A 19,087-nucleotide genomic window follows, 5' to 3' on the forward strand; every position below is an offset into this window, starting at 1 on the left:
AAACCCCAAAAGGTATAATAGTAAGCCCAATAACTCTTGTAAAAACGTTAGGTCAAGGTGTAGCCTATAAGGTGGGAAGCAATGGGCTACACTTTCTTCCCAAAGAACAACACGAAAACCTTTATGAAAACTAAGGGCTAAAGGCAGATTTAGCAGTAAGTAAAGTAATTCTCTATTAAGAATAGAGAGCTTAATTGAACATGGCTACGAAGCACGCACACACCACTCATTACCCTCCTCAATTATCTGAAAACCCTGTGCCCTTAAATAAATACAGCACATCAACAGGTACTAGAGGAGATAAGTCGTAACAAGGTAAGTATACTGGAAAGTGTGCTTGGAAAATCCAAAGCGTAGCTTAACTAAAGCATCTGACTTACACTCAGAAGATTTCACATCATCATGACCACTTTGAGCTATTCCTAGCCCAAACCACCTACCCCGTATAATCAAACCTCTTATTAAAATAAAACATTTACCGCCCTTAAAGTATAGCAGATAGAAATATAACTCAGGAGCTATAGAGATAGTACTATAAGGGAAAGATGAAAGATTATTTAATTGCATAAAAAAGCAAAAATTAACCTTTGTACCTTTTGCATAATGAATTAGCTAGAAAACACTTGGCAAAAAGAATTTTAGTCAAAGACCTCGAAACTAGACGAGCTATCTGTAAGCAGTTTTTAGCACGAACACATCTATGTGACAAAATAGTGGGATGGCTTGCAGATGGTGGTGAAAAGTCAAACGAGCCTAGTGATAGCTGACTGTCCAGGCCAGAATTTTAGTTCAACTTTATGGTTGCCAACAGAAACTCTAAATCCAAATGTAAGCACAAAATTTAATCGAAGAGGGGACAGCCCCTTAGAACCAGGATACAGCCTGAGTTGGAAAGTAAGTAAATTTATCACCATAGATGGCCTAAAAGCAGCCACCAATTAAGAAAGCATTAAAGCTCAACAACAACCTGAAAACTAAATCCCACACAAGCATACAAACTCCCAACACACACAGCACTGGACCAACCAATCCATATGTGTATAGAAACGATACTGCTCCTATGAGTAACAAGAACCCAGTTCTCTGCACAAGCTTGTATCAGATCGTATGAACACTGAGTTAACATCTATATGTAAACACACCACGCCTAGTACCTACGTAAATTTTACTGTTGACCCAACACAGGAGTGCATTCAAGGGAAGATTAAAAGGAGTCCTGTAAAAGGAACTTGGCAAACCCCAGCCCCGCCTGTTTACCAAAAACATCACCTCCAGCATCGCAAGTACTAGAGGCACTGCCTGCCCAGTGACGCAAGTTCAACCGCTGCGGTACTCTGGGTATCCTGACCGTGCAAAGGTAGCATAATCATTTGTTCCTTAAGTAGGGACTTGTATGAATGGCAACACGAGGGCTTAACTGTCTCCCACCCCCAATCAGTGAAAATGACCTCCCCGTGAAGAGGCGGGGATAAAACAATGAGAAGACCCTATGGAGCTTTAACTAACTAGCTTACACAAATAAAATTCTCCTCCAATTGAGCACAACAAATTATGCCCCTAAGCTAGAAATTTTGGTTGGGGTGACCTCGGAGTATAGCCCAACCTCGGAGTGGATTCAGCTATGACTAACCGGTATAAGGAACTAGACCATTAATTGACCCAATTTATTGATCAATGGAACAAGTTACCCTAGGAATAACAGCGCAATCCTATTTTAGAGTCCATATCGACAATAGGGCTTATGACCTCGATGTTGGATCAGGACCCTCCACACAGTGATTGGTTCCTCTCCAACCATTTTGCCGGGGGGGTCTGGTGACAGCTTGCCGACAGGGCAGAGGCGAAGACAATGTGTGCTAAAACGGCAATGCCGTCACAGCAGGGGGACTGCGGAAGACGAAATGGAAAGTCTCATTCCCAATCAACGTGGGTCTGAGATTCCAATCAACTCAGGAAACAGACGGAGGAAACCGACATCCCACCAGCAACACAACAGCCCTCCTCGAACCCTGACCCAGCTCGATCCGCGGACGCCGGATGATGACGCGAAGAGCGGGACCCGGCGGTGATTGGCTCTCGAGGAGGGGCGTCGGCAGCTAAGGCGACTCGTAGCCCCGGCGCTAAGTCCTCGCGAGAGGAGCCGTCCCGGAGGCGGGATGGCCGCCGAGCCGGGCGGAGCTGTCCCGCGGCTCCCGGGGCCGGCTCTTTGGCCTGAGACATGGCCCGGGGTCCCGGCCCGCTAGGCCGGCCTCGACCCGACGTGGGCGCCATGCCCAAGAGAGGGAAGCGACTCAAGTTCCGGGCTCACGACGCCTGCTCCGGTCGAGGTGGGAGGCCGGGTGGGGGCGGCTGGAGGACTCGGGGCTGGACGCACCGAAGGCGAGCGTGCACCTGCCGGGGTGGGAGAGCGTCTCGGGCCGGGGTGGCGGCGGCTGGAGGACCCGGGGCTGGACGCACCGAAGGCGAGCGTCCATCTGCCGGGGTGGGAGAGCGGCTCGGGCTGGACCGGGGTGGGGGCGAGCGTCCACCTGCCCGAGGTGGGGTGGGGGTTCCTGAAGTGAGTCCTGGCTGGGAGGCTGCTTTCTCGAGGGCTGGCGCTGTTTTTCAGTGACCGTGGCGGATTATGCCAACTCGGATCCGGCGGTCGTGAGGTCTGGACGGGTCAAGAAAGCCGTTGCCAACGCCGTGCAGCAGGAAGGTAGGCCGAGGCCGGAGCCGGCGTCGGGGTCTCTCGGGGTGCTGTGTTGGCGTGGAGCCCCTTACCCCACGCCCCAAAGCCTGTTTACTTTGCTTCCCGTTTGCTGATAGACTGCGTGGGAGTCGCCATGGCAGGTGTTGTGTTTCTGCCCGCAGGAGGACACAGCCTGTGGGTCCCCCTGTTTCCACCGCTCCTCCCGGGGTGTTCACCCCAGCCTTGGGGTTCACACAGATTGCACGGTGCAGTCGGTTTCCTGGTGCAATCACCTGGAGCTGTTCTGGTCATGTATTTCTCTCTCTTGCCTTTAGGAGACATAGTGTCTCCAGCCGAGAACTGGGGTATAGTGGGAATCCCTACCCTCCCACACATTGCCCCTCAGAATTGATGTAAACAAGAGTAGAATTCAGCTTGTGTTTTTCTCCTGTTTAATTCTTAGCCCTTCTGCAGGGACTGAAGTTGGTTCTGTGAAGGAGTCTGCTTGCCTGCTGTTTTCAGTGTGTGTGTGTGTGTGTGTGTGTGTGAGTGAGAGAGAGAGAGAGATTGAGATTAAAACAATCATTTAAAAAACTACATGGTGCTTTGTTCTCTGACTCCAGCTGATCGCCCCTATTCCCAACCCCTCATCCTGTTTGCTGGTAGATGCAGGTATGGCTTGGTTAAACTGTAGACCCAGGTAGGAGGGTACCCCTTCTCACTGTTGCCTTGTCTTCTAGTAAAATCTCTCTGTGGCTTGGAAGCCTCCCAGCTTCCTGCAGAGGAAGCTCTTTCTGTGGCTGGTGAGGCTGGTGACGTCTTAGACAGCAGTGATGAGCTGGAGGACCAGGAGGAGAGTATCCACGAAAGAACAGTCTCCAGGAAAAAGAAAAGCAAGCGACACGAAGGTACCGGCCCCTGCCGTCTGTCATCTGTGTGGCCCTCCTGTGGTGGCAGTTCAGAGCTGTCACTTTCTCCGATGGCTGGGAGAAAATGGAGTGGGGAGAAAATCCAGCTTTCCTCTGAGATCTGGGAGTGCAACAGGGCCGAGTGGGCCTGGGCTAGTACTTTGGCTTAAACTTGAAAGCAGAGGCTGGTGAGAGTTCATTGGTGAGCTGAACTATGGTGGACTTTGTTGAGAACATGTCATTATCAAATAAAAACCTTATGGGGACAAGAGGACAGAAGCCTTTGCATTTCTGAACTGTGTGAGGAAGCAGGGGTGTGACCTTTGCCCAGACAGGTGGATTCGCTGTAACTCGTGTTTATGTAGGATGAAGTTAGATGTTGTTATGGCCTCTTTTTTTTTTTTTTTTAAAGATTTATTTATTTATTTTGGAAAGGCAGATATACAGAGAGCAGGAGAGATGGAGAGGAAGGTCTTCCATCCGATGGTTCACTCCCCAAGTGACTGCAGCACCTGGAGCTGAGCCAGTCTGGAGCCGGGAGCTCTTCCAGGTCTCCCATGTGGGTTTGGGCCTTCCTCAACTGCTTTCCCAGGCCACAAGCAGGGAGCTGGATGGGAAGCAGGGCTGCCGGGATTAGAACCGGCGCCCATATGGGATCCTGGTGTTTGCAAGGCAAGGACTTTAACCACTACACTATTGCGCCAGGCCCTATTATGGCCTCTTAAGTGCTTTGCAGTCATTAATGTCTACTGTATGTCTGCACAGTGTTGGTGGAGTAGAAAGTATATGTTGACATCTTGAGACAGAATATACACAAATGAAAGAAAGAACACATTATTTGCCAGACTATTGTTCAGATTTCATGTTACACCTCAGGGTTGATCAATCAGAATCCCTTAGAGTACAATCTGGAATAGTTATTATTACTTTTAGTGGTTTATTTATTTATTTAATTGGAAAGTCAGATCTACAGAGAAGGAGAATCAGAGAGAAATGCTTTTGTCTGCTGGTTTACTCCCTAAGTGGCCACAATGACCAGAGCTGAGCCAGTCTGAAACCAGGAGTCCAGAGCCTCTTCCAGGTTTCCCATGTGGCTGCAGGGTCCCAAGGCTTTGGGCAGTCCTTAACTGCTTTCCCAGACCAATAATAGGGAGCTGGAAGGGAAGTGGAACAGCTGGGGTTAGAACCGGTGCCCATATGGGATCCTGGTGCATGCAAGGTGAGGACTTTTACCATGCTGGGCCCCAGAATAATTTTTTTAAGAAATAATTTTTGTATTTGTTTTTGTTTGTTCCTTTTTTTAGTCAATAGGCTTTTTAAAAAAGTAGCTTTTTAATTTACAGATTAGGCAAAAAATAAGTTCTCATATACTGCTTTATTCTCTGTCCCTAATTTCTTTTTGCATAAATGGGGAACAATCGTTCCAGCTGATGCACTAATATTGACACCTTATTAATTACTCTTGTTATTTGAGAGATAAACACAGAACCCCTGTGCACTAGTCACAGTCCACATTTCATCAATATCCAGGAGTGGGTCAGAGCTGAAGGTGCGAGTGGGAACTTAATCTGGCAGGAACCCAAATGTCTGAGCCCTCACTGCTGCTTCCCGGGGTCTGCAGTGTCTGCATTGGCAGGAAGCTGGGGTCAGGAGCCAGGAGTTGAACCCATGCATTACAGTATGGGACATTGGCATTTTGTTTGTTTTCTGAGATTTTATTTATTTGAAAGGCAGAGTTAGATGGAAGGAAAAACGAAGAGAGAGAGTAAGCACTCTTCTATGTACTGGTTTGTTTTGCAAATGGCCACAATGGTCAGACGTGTAGGCCAAAATTAGGAGGCTGGAACCCCACTTAGGCCTTCCACTTGGTGTCAGTGACCCAAGCAAGCTGTTTTCTGTTGCTTTCCCAGATGCATTAATAGGGAGCTGGGTTGGAAGTGGAACAGCTGAGACTTGCATGGGATGTTGATATTGCAAGTGTCACCTTAATACACTGTGTCACAGTGCCAGCCATAGGATGTAAGTGTCATAACTATCAGACCAGACATCTGCCTTTGATGTATCATGAAAACCTGTAGCTTATTTACATTAGGGTTCAGTCTTACACCCAGAATAGCCACGCAAGTGGTTCTGATGATCAGTTAGGTTTGGGAGGAAGTGAATGGTAAGTGATGCATGTATTCTTGTACTTAGATTTTTTTTTTTAATTTATTTTTATTGGCAATGTAGATTGGATTTACAGAGAGAAAGAGAGAAGATATTCCATCTGCTAGTTTACTCCCTAAATGGCCACAATGGGAGCTGAGCTAATCTGGAGCCAGAATCCAGGAGTTTCTTCTGGGTCTCCCAGTTGGGTGCAGGGTCTCAAGGCTTTGGACCATCATCTTCCACTGCATTCCCAAGCCATAACAGGGAGCTGGATGGGAAATGGAGCACCTGGGACACAAACTGACACCCATATGGGATCCTGCTACTTTTGAGGTTAGAATTAGCCAATTGAGCCATCACGCTCAGCCCTGGACTCAGATCTATTGGACATTTCACCTTCAGTGGAGAATAGGATAACAGGTGCTTGTATTAAAGTATGCAGGTTAAGACTGACATGACTTTGCAATCATTCCAGTGGTTGTCACTGATATTCTTCTTTTCCAGGAATATTGACAGTTGCCACATTTTCCTCATTTTTTTGCTTAATGATCCCTGTTTCCCATCATCAGTCTATTAATTTATTTTTTTAGGGATGTAGGTACATGTTCCATAGGAAATTGGGCTTACACTTTTAAAAAAATCTTTTTTTTTAAGTTTTATTTTATATATATATATATTTTTTTAAGATTTATTTTTATTATTTTTTTTTTATTGGAAAGGCAGATATACAGAGAGGAGAGACAGAGAGGAAGATCTCCCGTCCGATGGTTCACTCCCCAAGTGAGCACAACGGGCCGATACTATGCCGATCCAAAGCCAGGAGCCTCTTCCGGGTCTCCCACGCGGGTGCAGGTTCCCAAAGCCTTGGGCTGTCCTCGACTGCTTTCCCAGGCCACAGGCAGGGAGCTGGAAGGGAAGCGGGGCTGCCGGGATTAGAACCGGCGCCCATGTGGGATCCCGGGCGAGCAAGGCGAGGACCTTTAACCACTTGCACCACCGCGCCAGGCCCTTAAGTTTTATTTTAAAATAATGATTACATGGTTGGTCAGGGTGAGAAGGATCAAGGTTTAGGGAAAATTAGGTGAACTCACTGCCTCCAAATTTGCTTTTTTTTTGTTTGTTTGTTTTGTTCCTGGGGGAAAAGGAGAGACAAAGGGGACTTTGCACACATCCCAGTACCCAGGGATGAGGAACTGCCACCTCATATCAACCCAGAGTCTCAATGTGTACATATTCTGAGGGTTCTGTCTGAGTGGTTTGGACAGTTCTGAAATGCTGCCGATTTCACCGATCTGAGGATGATGTCACCCTCCAATGTCCATTGGCTTTATTCACCTAGATTTTTTGCTGTCATTGTTTGTTTGGGGTAGTTGTCCAGTTTGTTCTATTCTCCTTCTGCTACAGCACCAAATGTGCTGCCATATTTTCCTTGTGCAACAGGACCTATGTCCTCTGCTCCACCTTTTTTATTAAGTAGGGCATGTTCTTGCAGGTGAGTCCAAGTACCCAGGCCAGGCATCCCAAGCATTGCCAGATCCCCTTCCCCTGGGGCCCACAAACCTGGCATCTACCTAGTAGGTGGGCTCTAGGACTGGGCCAGGTGACCCAAGCCCCGCCAGAACCCCCACCCCTGGGGCTCATGAACCTGGTACCCACCTAGTAGGCGGGTCTCTGGGTCCGGGACAGGAGACCCAAGCCCCAGAAAACCCCAACCCTGGGGCTCATGAATCTGACACCCACCTAGAAGGTAGGCCTCTGGATTGGGTCAGGTGACCTGAGCCTTGCTGAATCCCCCACCCAAGGGGCTCATGAATCTGGCACCCACCTAGGGTTTGCCTATTGTTTGCCTTCTCTTTCAGAGAAAAGATATGATGTGGGAGGAGGTGAAGCCAAGACATGGTAGAGCAAGTAAACGAATCCTGGAGTTGCCAGGAAGGGATAGGAATCAGGAGAGGATGTTGTAGACATCCGGATTTCTCTTACAGTGAAGGGGAAATAAAAGCTTGATTGAATCGCAGTGCTGTAGTAGGCTGTGGATTTGGAAAGCAGCGGCAGTTCTGGGAGGGACTGTCTGCCCAGGAGAAGAAGGCTGGGTTTAGGACTGTGCTCTCCAGAGGTGGGGTGGAAGGTGGAGGTTAGCCCTGGGACTGCTCTTGGGAGGCGAGATGGAGGGTGGAGGTTAGTCCAGGTGTCTCCCTGGAGTACCTGTTGTCACCCTGAACCCTCAGGGCTGATGACATCTGAGGGAGCACGAGTGGCACAGTGACATGGTCGAGGAGTGACTGGGTACTCTGGCCAGCTCACAGGCTGGTGGCAGTGACTGAGGAGAAGCCAGAAGACAGGAAGCATGTTGACAGGCAGTGATTGAGTAATCAGTGTATCATGTAACTTACTGATTGCCCTTTGTAATTTCCTCATACCACCTTGAAATCAATTTTGTTTACACGCCTAAAGAAAATGTTTAGTGGCTAGGACCCCTGAGGGAAGCAGTGGCGGAGTTTCATAGAACACAGCTGGGAAGCTGTGGGGGCTGATATTCTTGTAGTGGGGAAGACTGTTGCCTGCTGTGCTTGCATGCCATATGGGTGCTGGTTCGTGTCCTGGCTGTTCCACTCCTGATCCAGCTCCTGGCTAATGGCCTGGAAGAGCAATGGAAGATGGCTCAAGTCCTTGGGCCCTTGCACCAGCATAGGGAACCTGTAGTAAGACCCTGGCTCCTAGCTTTAGCTTTGCCCAGTGCTGGTTGTTGCAGTCATCTGGGAGTGTACCAGCAGGTGGAAGATACTTCTCAGTATCTTCTGCTCTTTTACCTGACGTCCAAGTTCTTGAAAGCTGGATTATAAGTAGAGCAGCCGGGACTAGAGCCAGTGCTTATATTGGATGCCAGCACTGCAGGTGGAGAGTTAGCCTATTATGTCACTGCGCCAGTCCCTAATTATTTTTTATTAGTAGTAAAATGACCACAATATCTGCTCATTTCTGTTGATTTATAGAAATATGGAAGATCTGATTGATATGCTAAATATAAAGACACTTCAAAAACTTCAAAATAGTATAAAATAGTTATTAAGCAAAGGTCTTAAGATTAACACCTGATTATTCACTTGAACAGGAGAGAAAGCTTTTTTCCTTCCTTTTTATATTTCAGTAGTGGACGGAGGAAGCGAGAGCTCTTGCATCTTGTGTTTCATTCCCAAATGCTGGCAACAATCTGGGCTGGACCAGGCTAAAGGCAGGAGCTGCAAATTCAGTGTTGGTCTCATGTGGGTGGCAGGGAGCCTAGCACCCGAGCCATTACCTGTTGCCTCCCGTTATGCACATTAGCAGGAAGCTGGATTAGAAGCAGAGTTGGAACTCAAACTCAGGCCATCTGATAATGGGGTATGGGTGTCCCAAGTGATCTCTTAAGTGCTGTACGGAATGCCTGCTCCTACAAGTCTGTTAACTGCAAGCCCTGGGGCATTGGATACGCGTGAGCAGAAAATGGATTCTTCTTGTTTCCGTTTCAGAAGACCTGGATGGGGCTGCAGGAGAAGAGTATCCCATGGATATTTGGCTGTTGCTGGCCTCCTACATTCGCCCTGAGGACATTGTGAACTTTTCCCTGATCTGTAAGAATGCCTGGACTGTCACTTGCACTGCTGCCTTTTGGACCAGGTTGTACCGAAGGTGCGGCCACAGAGAGCTCGCTCTGTTTTCTGTGTGGCTGATTTCTTTGCTGTCTGTGATTTGGAGCCACTCCCTGGATGGTGACCTCTTGGCACTTTCTCCATGCCTGGGCATGGCCTAGCCTGTGGACTCTTTGAGCCCTTCTCTAATTTAAATGTGATATTATTAATTCATGCAGGTAATTATCTTCCTTGTGATTGTTTTCTGCCCTGCAGTATCTACTTTCAGCAATGAAGTCTTGCTTTAGGTCCCAGAAAGAACCATCTCTGACTTTTCTTCAGAGGTTTATTTTAGTTAGAATGTTTGAAAGCTACAGATGCCTTAACTGGATTTGTTGTTCCTTAGTTTTGGTAGCCATCTGAAGTACTGTATAGTTTTTGTACTTAGGTTGCCCTACGGTTGGAGAGGTGTGATGTGAATGAATCATACAGTTAGTGGAAGGCCTAGCTTTTGGTGTTGACTGTGGCAGTGTGCTGGGGACGATGAACTGTCGGTAGGACTGTTGGGAAGGAATGTTGAGGTAGCAGAGTAGAGAGTTTCTGGGACATCTGACAGGAGAACCAGAATGACTTTTCTCCATGAAAGGTTCTGTTGGAGCTGCTGAAATAAATGAGACTGGTTCAATATACACTGTATGACTTATATAAATATACAAGTTCAGACACTTGCTCTTGCATAGGGTAAAATAGGATTTAAACTTTTAAGTGGATGGAAAAATGCAGAATTATAAGCTGATGAAGCCAGAGTTAGTGAGTGGTTAAGGGCGTGGTGATATGTGTGTGTGTCAGCAATGGGGACAAGCCCAGTACTGATCAGTGGAGTTGTGCAGTGAAGTTAATCCGGGGCCCAGGAGGCCCAAGAGGCTGGCCCAGGGCAGGACAGACAGGCCCCATGTTGGTAGGAGTCATGTGTCCTGTTTCAGGCACTACACGCTGGATGCCTCTCTGCCTTTGCGCCTGCGGCCAGAGTCCATGGAGAAGCTGCGCTGTCTGCGTGCCTGTGTGATTCGCTCGCTGTACCATATGTATGAACCGTTTGCTGCTCGAATCTCCAAGAATCCAGCCATTCCTGAAAGCACTCCCAGCACGTTAAAGAATTCCAAAGTAAGTGAGGATTCGAGCTGGGATTGGACGGGTGGGCACGTGTGTGATGGTTCATAATGGCTTTCTCTGGCTCTGACGGGGTGGGCTGTACAGCCTCGGCTGCTCAGGGTCTAACGGACACCTTGAGGGCTCAGAGGGCTCACTTCAACAAGACATCTCTGCTTTGCTGGACTGGCTTACATTAGCTTTAACCCAAAGCTTTCTTATGCTCTTGGTGTATTCCTTATTCTTATTTTAATTCATTCCCATGCATTGTACATTGGACCCCTTTAGATAGTAATAACTCTAATTGTTAGAAGGGGCTTTTAAAAATTTGTAATTTGTAGTATGAACAAACTCACTGTTTTCCTCTTTTTAATATGACCTTGACATTGGGGTTGACCCCTTTCAAGGATTCTGGTGTTAGAAGTCTAGCAGTTGCTGAGGGCCAGGTGCCAGGCTCTGTGGGAGATCACCACTGTGATTCCCAGGCCCCAGTTCGCTCAGCTTCTCCCTGCGTCCTAGGCTGTTTTCTCTCCAGGTTTTTTCAGTACTTTATCCCATATGTGACATTCAGGTTTCTGGCAGTCTCCTGCCTAGAGTGGTCTGCCGGTCTACAGTCTGTTCTCGCCTTTCCTCCCTCCCGATGCAGTCTTACGTGAGGTCACCACTGCCAGGCCATGTGGCTTTGTCTCGGTGTAACTAAGTTCTGTATCTTTTGAATTTGTTGGTGATTGTTATTGCCAGTTCCTAGCTCAGATTGGTTCTGTAAGGACTTCTATTCTCTTTTACTCAGGTTTTTGGTAATTGGTATTGTATGTTGATATTTCGCCCCTAGTTTTGCTTTGAGCTAATAATATTCACCTGATGCATATTAATTAAAACGGTACTGTTTATTTCAAGATTACCAAGGCCTCCCCCTCGGCTTGCACACTGAGGTGATCAGGCACATTGGCAGAGCTTAATTTAAAATCCTGCTTGTGATGGATTTAGAGTAGGGGTAGAATGCTGAGCGAGTAGAATTTCACCCGGCAGCTGCTTCTGCTTGTAATATGAGTGGATGATATATCCTCTCACACTTAGAGTGTCCTTCCCCCAGGAACGCTAGCTCGTGCCAGACTGAGCATGCTGATGGCAGGGACCATCTGAGAGGTGTGAGTCAGTTGTAGGGCGCGAGCAGCCTCAGGCAGACTCCTCAGGCAGGACGCATCTTAGCGGCTCCAGTGCACAATGCAAGTGCTGCTTAAATTCTAAAATACCCCTCTGTCCATATTATCATTGTGTACTAATGGTTTTTTACGTAGTCTATGAAAAGCCAAGGTGAAATGAAAAACAAGGTTTTCATTGAGATAGTTCACCCAGGTCATCTGGCTGCTTCTTTTGTCCCTTATTAGGGATCTTCTGAAGATATGGGACTTGCTGTGGCAGGTGTCCCATGCATGGCGTTGCCACTTGTTTACCCACGATTGCATGGAAGTCAGGGAGTGCCAGCATGCCTACAGGGATTTGTCCCATGTTCCTGGACTCCAGTTTTTCGTATTTGATTCCCCTTCTCTCTCTTTTCACTAGCATAGCTTGTGTGGGACACTGGAGCCGTTGTGATGGCAGCAGAAGTGTTTTCCCCTTAATGGCAAGCCCATTATTTTTGATGGAACAGCAGGACGTACAGGGCATGTCTGAAGGGCAGGACAGCTGGCTCGGCGGACGACCCACCCCTTGTCCCCTGGGAGGTACTTGACTTCTTGTGCTTCACCTTAGCTGTAGCTTCGCATCCACTAAGGGCTTACTCTCGACTGAACTCAGCCAGCTCTGTAGTTGCCTGCCAACTGTCTGCTCTCCGAAGGTCCCAAGCAGCTGCCTCCCGTGTGAGGTCCAGGCCTGTCTGCTGTCTTCCCACCTGGTGGCCCCTGGCTGCTTACACTTCAATGCAGAGTCAGACAGAATGCTCCAGTTTCTGCATCCAGGGCTTCTGTCTTTAGAGATGAGAACGACTAACTTCAGTGTTCCGGGTAGACTTATACCGGCCCCTCCCCTCTTTCCTCAGGAGCCCTGGGGTAATCTACTCTCAGGTCGGTCCAGAGTCAGATTGGGGGGTCTCAGTATTGGGACTGTGGCTGGCTTTAGATCTGTCAGAGATTTTTGCTGATTGCTTGTTGTTGTCTCATGCTAAATCGTTGTTTTTCTCCCTTGGTTTATTTTATTTTTACTTTATTACAGTGCTTACTTTTCTGGTGCAGGAAGATTGTTGGGAACAGACAGGAACCAATGTGGGAATTCAACTTTAAGTTCAAAAAACAGGTATATAGTCTCACTATCTCTTTGTTTTTTTAAGATGATATCTTGAAATAAACTTCAGCAGGAGTGGTAGCCCATTTGTGCTGCTATAGTAAGGCACCCCAGCCTGAATAATTTGTGAAGAAGAGCAGCTTATTGGAGATCAGGGTGCTGGCAGGGTCAAGAGTTTGCTGAGGGCCCAGGCTGTCTGCTTCTCTGCTTCTGAGATGACACTTTTGTCCTTCCTGGGAGGGGCTGCATGGTGTGGGCACAGGGCGGGAGAAGGCCGTAAGTGGAACTTCTTTGCTGAGGATCTTACTCCCATTGGCAAAGGAGAAACCCTGCTGACCTAGTCACCTCCTAGAGACCTCACCTCCTCCCCCCGTCCAATTTTAAGATTGGTTTATTTTAAAAGTAGAGTTAGGGAGAGACAGAGATTAACCTTCTATCTGCTGATTCATTCTTCAAATGGCTGCAGTGGTCAGGGCTGGGCCAAGCCAAAGCCAGGAGCTTCATCTGAATACTCGCCTCTTAATACTGTTGCAGTGGAGATTAGATTTCAGCATGAATATTGGAGGAGATACAAAAATTCAAACCATAGCATAGGGATGAAGCTGCCTTATTCAAATCAAACAGTACTCATCAAAACTTGGCCCCTGGGACCAGTGCTGAACAGCAGGTTAAGCCTCCAGTTGCAATACTGTGGCCTGTGTTTGAATCCTAGCTGCTGTACTTACCAGTTCCCTGCTCATGTCCCTGGGAAAGCAGTGGAGATTGGCCCAAATCTTTGGGTCCCTGCCGTGCATGTGAGAGACCTAAATGGAGTCTTCTGTCTCCTGGCTTTGACCTGGCCTACCCATGGCCATTATGTCTGTGGAGAGTGAACCAGCAGTAGGAAGACACCTCCCTCTCTGTCTCTGTCCCTCTGTGTATCTGTCTCTCTCTCTCTCTCTCTCTCTGTCACTCTGCCTTTCAAATAAATCTTAAAAAAATAGATGTAGGGTGAATAGTTAGTCTTGTAGTTAAAATGTCTATGTTAGGGCTGGCACTGTGGAAAAGCGGGTGAGGACATCACCTGTAAGCCAGCATTTCATACGGGTTCTAGTTTGTATCCTGGCTGTTCCACTTCCCATCCAGTTTCCTGCTAGTGGCTTGGGAAAGCAGTGAGAGATGTCCCAAAGCCTTGGGATTCTGCATGAAGTGGGAGGCCTGCAGAAAACCTGGCCATGTGGGGAGTGAAGCAGCAGATGGGAGATCCCTGGGTCTCTGGAACTCTGACCTAATTTGAAATAAGTAAGTAAATCTTAAAAAGGAAAAAAAAAAAAAAGCCTCTGTGTCCCACCTTGGAGAACCTGGCTTCAGTGCCCAGCTTTGGCCCTTGACCACAGTTTCCTCCAGGCACAGAAGCTGAGGGTCAGAGGGGTTCTGCTCCTGGTGTGGTCCGGCCTGGCCCCAGCAGGTGACGCACAGGCAGTTCTTTCTGTCTCTTTCTCTCTGCCTCTCAAAAAGAAAAACAACAACCTCTGTTCATGCCATGAAAAAGAAAAGGAAGGGGGAATGATTCTGTATCAAAAAATGCAAAGATAACAACCTAATGCAAAAAAAGCAAGCTGTGAGTGGCTCCTAGATCAGAGAACAAAGAACTGTAAAGGAGATATAGTCAGTTAAGGAAATAGGACTAGTCTGAGGGTTTCAGAGTGTGTAGAGCTCTTAATGCCCTTGTATGTGATGATGGTAATATGGCCATGTCTCATTGTCTTTTTTCACACCGACTTAAGGATGCAATGTTAATACTACTTTTGAATGGCTGTATGCCCTTCCCATCCAGAATGGTGTGATTTACAGATGTGTATATATAGAATGAAATGAAATGTATGTAGAAGTTTCATGTTCTAGTCTATTAACTCTCCTGTATATTTGGGCACTTTAAAACATAGTAATGTACTGAAGTTATTTGTCTAGATATTTTTATTGTTCAAAGTGAATGTATTTTTAGACAACTGTCATTTATCTTTATTTATTTATTTTTTTTTTCTGTGAGGTGGTTTGGGGAAGCATGAGAAAAAGGGTTACCAAAGGGCTTTGTGTAACCAGAGCAGGTGCTGGTCCATTCCTTGTCTGCCTTTTGCGCGAGCCAAGTTGAAATCTTGGCCACAGTGAGCACCGTTTGCCTCTCCTCCCCACCGGTCTCCTCTGTTTCATAGCTCACTGAGGAGATGAATTACAAATACAGTCCCAGCCCTCACTTGATGGCAGGTGGGTTGCAGATAATTTGTAATTAAAGTAAGTGACAATTTACTGTTGGTTTATCTCAGACACAGAATTTTAGCTCTGATTTTGCAGTTGAGATGCTCCTGGTCCATGATGCCTATTAGATAGTGGGGGAAAGAACCCCCAGGCTCTTTCTGGGAAGGGGCTAAGGGACAGTCTTATCAGGGGTGACATATGACTCCTGGTGGAGAATAGGAAGACAGCAAGAAAGTGAATGCTGCGCTGTCTGCTAGTGCTGAGATGGGTGCTTTGCAGGAGGTGGCTGCTGCTGCCTCCCACTGCTTTGGTGCAGGAGTATTCTTTGACAAATCACAAGGGGTTTACAGTGATCAAACATGGCAATGCCTCTGAGAGAGGGCAGTAAGGACCATCTCATTGAAGCGTAAACTGCCACCAGCCAGCTGCATTTACTTGTTCAAAGTGTTTCCTTTTTCAAAGAAAAGATTTTTAAGCTCTGTATAGAGATCACTGTATATAAATGAAGAAGAGATAACAAAACCTGCCTCTTGCTAGCTTTAGTTGAGTTACTGGGTTTTCATTGGTGTACTCTGAAAGCTGTAAACACTTCTCTAGGCGTTGTGTCATTTCTTGCTGCTTCTTAGTCCCCTAGGTTAAAGAGCAAGTGCAGGGGGGGAGGATTGCAGCCTCCCATTCAGTATGAAGATGTTCATACCAACCCGGACCAGGACTGCTGCCTTCTGCAGGTCACCACCCTCAACTTCATCTTTATTCCAATTGTCATGGGCATGATATTCACCCTGGTAAGTGGGGGCTGCAGATGCCATCTGCAGCTCTACTACAGATTCTTGCCATATCTAGGATTTGGAAGAGATTTGGAAATTCTACCAGCAAGGACAGATCTAAGAATGAAAAAAAAAAAAAGTCTGAAATCAGGCCTGTATATTAGGAATTAGATTTGTGGAGAACTTAATTATATCTAAGAATTGTCCCCATTTCCTTTTCTTCTTCCTATGCAGTGCTCATAAATGCTTGAGAAACACTATCCTGTTGGTAGCAGTAGTGAGGCATGCTCTGAGCACCTTATGTCCGGACCCCAAGACCTCCTGTGATGCTGTGAACGGAGTCTTAGGTGCAGGGTAGTTGGCTATGTCCCTCATGGGAGGCTCTGCTCAAGGCTTGGTTAAGAATTAGATGAGCAACGACTATGCCTATGGTACACTTTTCTGGGTTTAAAGCAATTTTTAAATTGTATTGACAGCTGGAAAGTGCACATAATTGTCTTCTGTCTCGAACTTACCTATAGAGATGTGTGGAGTCCCCTAACATAGTGAAAATGACTTTTTGCTTTTTGGTAGTGAAAGAAATATAATGTCTGCTTCATGTAAAGAACTTAGGCAGCACATAACTAAATGGAGAAAGTTGGGGTGGCATCCCCTTGTCCTGTCCTTACTTCAGTTAAGGGGAACTCTTGGCTGCGTCTGTCAGTACGTTCATGGGTGCCCTGCAAACCCCAGACATGGCCGAGAGCATGGCATGCCTGCTGTCTGTTGGAGGCACCACACCCTACCCGCAGGCTCTGCCACGCTCATGCCCTAGAAACATACTCACCCTCCATGCACTACCCACTTTGACAGTTCAGTGCAGAGCTACAGACACATAGGTAGAAATTTTGTGATTTGTTTGAACAAAATGCGTTAGGCTTATATTTCATGCATCCTGTTGGACTTAACTCACCAAAACCTCTTCATCTATTGCAGTTCTAATCCACTTAATAAGATTGGCTTGATGGTAATCTGTGTGTTTATATGCCAGTGTATTCATCTGTTTATGAAGCTTTCTTTAGCATAGTTAAAACATTTGAAGCTGAAAGGACCTTATGGAAATTTTGATGTTAGAACTTACAGATTAATCTGTGACACAGTCAGTGAAAACTGTCATGTCAGAGTGAGCTGGAACAGCCCATGGTTGTTGACGTTGGTACTGAATCTGCTCTCCCCTTCCAGTTTACCATCAACGTGAGTACAGACATGCGCCACCATCGAGTGAGATTGGTGTTCCAAGACTCTCCTGTCCATGGTGGCCGGAAACTGCGCAGCGAGCAGGGCGTGCAAGTTGTCCTGGACCCCGTGCACAGCGTCCGGCTCTTTGACTGGTGGCATCCTCAGTACCCATTCTCCCTGAGAGCATAGTTGCTGTTCCCAGGGGCAGTTGGGGCAGCCCCAAGTCTCATCCATTAGTGATCTGATTCCACTGGGGGTTAGTGACGCACATCCCTTGGGTTCCTGAGGCTTCAGCTGAGGGAGGGAGAAGGGCTCAACCAACAGGAAAAACAACTATGATTTCTAAATATATTTTAATGTAAAAATTTGCATTCAGAGGAGAAACCTGGCCTTGTTGTGTGTCTTCAGACCCCCACTTGGCGCTGTGGAGGTGCTGTCTGTTCTTTTATCCCAGCAGAATGGATGGTCTTACTCTAAGGAAGAAGTAGGGTCTCCAGACAAGGCGGTGGCACCACTTCCTCAGGGATCAGTGTCGCTGGAGCCCAGGGTGGGGGATGCTGGCACAGCAGTGGCTTCTGACGCAGCCGCCCCCAGCACTCACGGGATCATTTCCTCTTTGCCTTTTCTCCAGAAATAAAGCAGGTGGCAGGGGCTTCAAAATTGGACAACATTGACTTGTACATGTTTTGTTTGTTTTTAAAATATTTACTTGAAAGGCAGAGTTAGAGAATCTGCTGGTTCACTGCTCAACTGGCTGCAACTGCTGGAACTGGGTTGTGCCTGTGTGGGTACAGGGGCCCAAGCACCTGTGCCATCCTCCACTGCTTAACAGGCACATTCAGCAGGGAACTAGACCAGCAGTATAGCAGCCAAGTTTGCAACCTGGCACTGCAGATAGCTTTATGTGCTACACCACAGCACTGGCCCCTGTTTGTTTATTCATTTATTTATTTACCTATTTATTTATTTATTTTTAAGCGCTTTATAGAAATTGCTTGATATGGAGTAGAGGTCTTAGGAGTTTCTTTCAGGTCTCTCATGTGTGCAGGGGTTCAAACACTTGGGCCATCCTCTGCTGCTTTCCCAGGCTATTAGCAGGGAGCTGAATTGGAAGTAGGGCAGCCAGATCTCCAGCTAGCTCCATATGCAGTGTTAGCATTGCAGATAATGGCTTTATATGGTACACCACAAAGCCAACTTTGACATAACACTTTGCTAGTTTTAGATTTTAGTGGGTTTATTTTTTAAATGAGGCTGATAGTGGTGATGATAATGACTTTGTCCCCTTGGTAGTATACTAGGAACTTTATATTATATCTCAAATTCAGTTCCAACAGTCTTGCAAGATGTGTGACACTGTCCCCATTTTATGGCTGTCTCTAAGGCTCTAATAAAGCCTACATAGCTACAATTCTTCACTAGGCCTTTCATTTTTTTGGTAAATATTTATTTTATTTTTTACTGCAAAGTCAGATTTAGAGAAGGTAAGACAGAAGGATCTTCTATTCACTGGTTCACTCCCCAAGTGACAGCAACGGCCAGAGCTGACCTGATCTGAAAACTCTTCTGGGGCTCCCATGTGTTTGCAGGGTCTGAAGGCTTTGTGCAATCCTCTATAGCTTTCCCAGACCACAAGCAGGGAGCTGGAAGGGAAGTGGAACAGCTGGGTTACGAACCAGCTTCCATATGGGATCCTGGTGCCTGCAAGGTGAGGACTTTAGCTAATAGGCTACTGTGCTGGACCCCCTTTTGTTCTTTTAAAGAAAGAAGGCATAGTGAGATTTCATCTGCTGGCTCACACCCTAAATGGCTGCAGTGGCCTGGGCTGGGCCAGGCTGAAGCTAGAAGTCCATAATTCCATCTAGATGTCCCACATTGGTTGCAGTGGGACCCAAATACTTGGGCCACTTTTTGCTGCTTTCCCAAGTACATTAACAGAAAATTGGATGGGAAGCAGGGCAGCCAGGACTTGAACTGTCTCTCCAGTATGGATGCCAGCATTGCAGTTGGCAGCTTAATGTGCTGTGCCCCAATTGAAAAGTCACACTCTGCTTTGTTTTGCTTTTCCTGTGGTAGATGACAGGATGTACATATAAAAATGTT

The 19,087-nt window shown here is 47.0% G+C and overlaps 1 protein-coding gene across 5 annotated transcripts; it reads left to right on the forward strand.

Moving 5' to 3' along the window:
* The first annotated feature begins 2,143 nt into the window (after positions 1-2,143).
* On the forward strand, positions 2,144-17,353 carry TMEM183A (transmembrane protein 183A). Of its 5 annotated transcripts, none has more exons than XM_040985469.1 (8): positions 2,144-2,327; positions 2,609-2,698; positions 3,412-3,579; positions 9,240-9,396; positions 10,319-10,499; positions 12,696-12,776; positions 15,626-15,784; positions 16,988-17,353. In XM_040985469.1, exons 1-8 carry the CDS (start codon positions 2,219-2,221, stop codon positions 17,171-17,173), a joined length of 1,131 nt encoding a protein of 376 aa, XP_040841403.1. In that variant the 5' UTR covers positions 2,144-2,218; the 3' UTR covers positions 17,174-17,353. The 5 variants fall into 5 exon arrangements, with proteins under 5 accessions (XP_040841403.1, XP_040841407.1, XP_040841402.1 ...); XM_040985468.1 differs by having other exon boundaries at positions 2,176-2,327; positions 9,237-9,396; XM_040985473.1 differs by lacking the exon at positions 2,609-2,698 and having other exon boundaries at positions 2,174-2,327.
* The last annotated feature ends 1,734 nt before the right edge of the window (positions 17,354-19,087 follow it).

The sequence above is a fragment of the Ochotona curzoniae genome, unplaced genomic scaffold, assembly GCF_017591425.1.
Source record: "Ochotona curzoniae isolate NIBS_2020 unplaced genomic scaffold, NIBS_Ocur_1.0 contig_430, whole genome shotgun sequence".
Classification (NCBI taxonomy): domain Eukaryota; kingdom Metazoa; phylum Chordata; class Mammalia; order Lagomorpha; family Ochotonidae; genus Ochotona; species Ochotona curzoniae.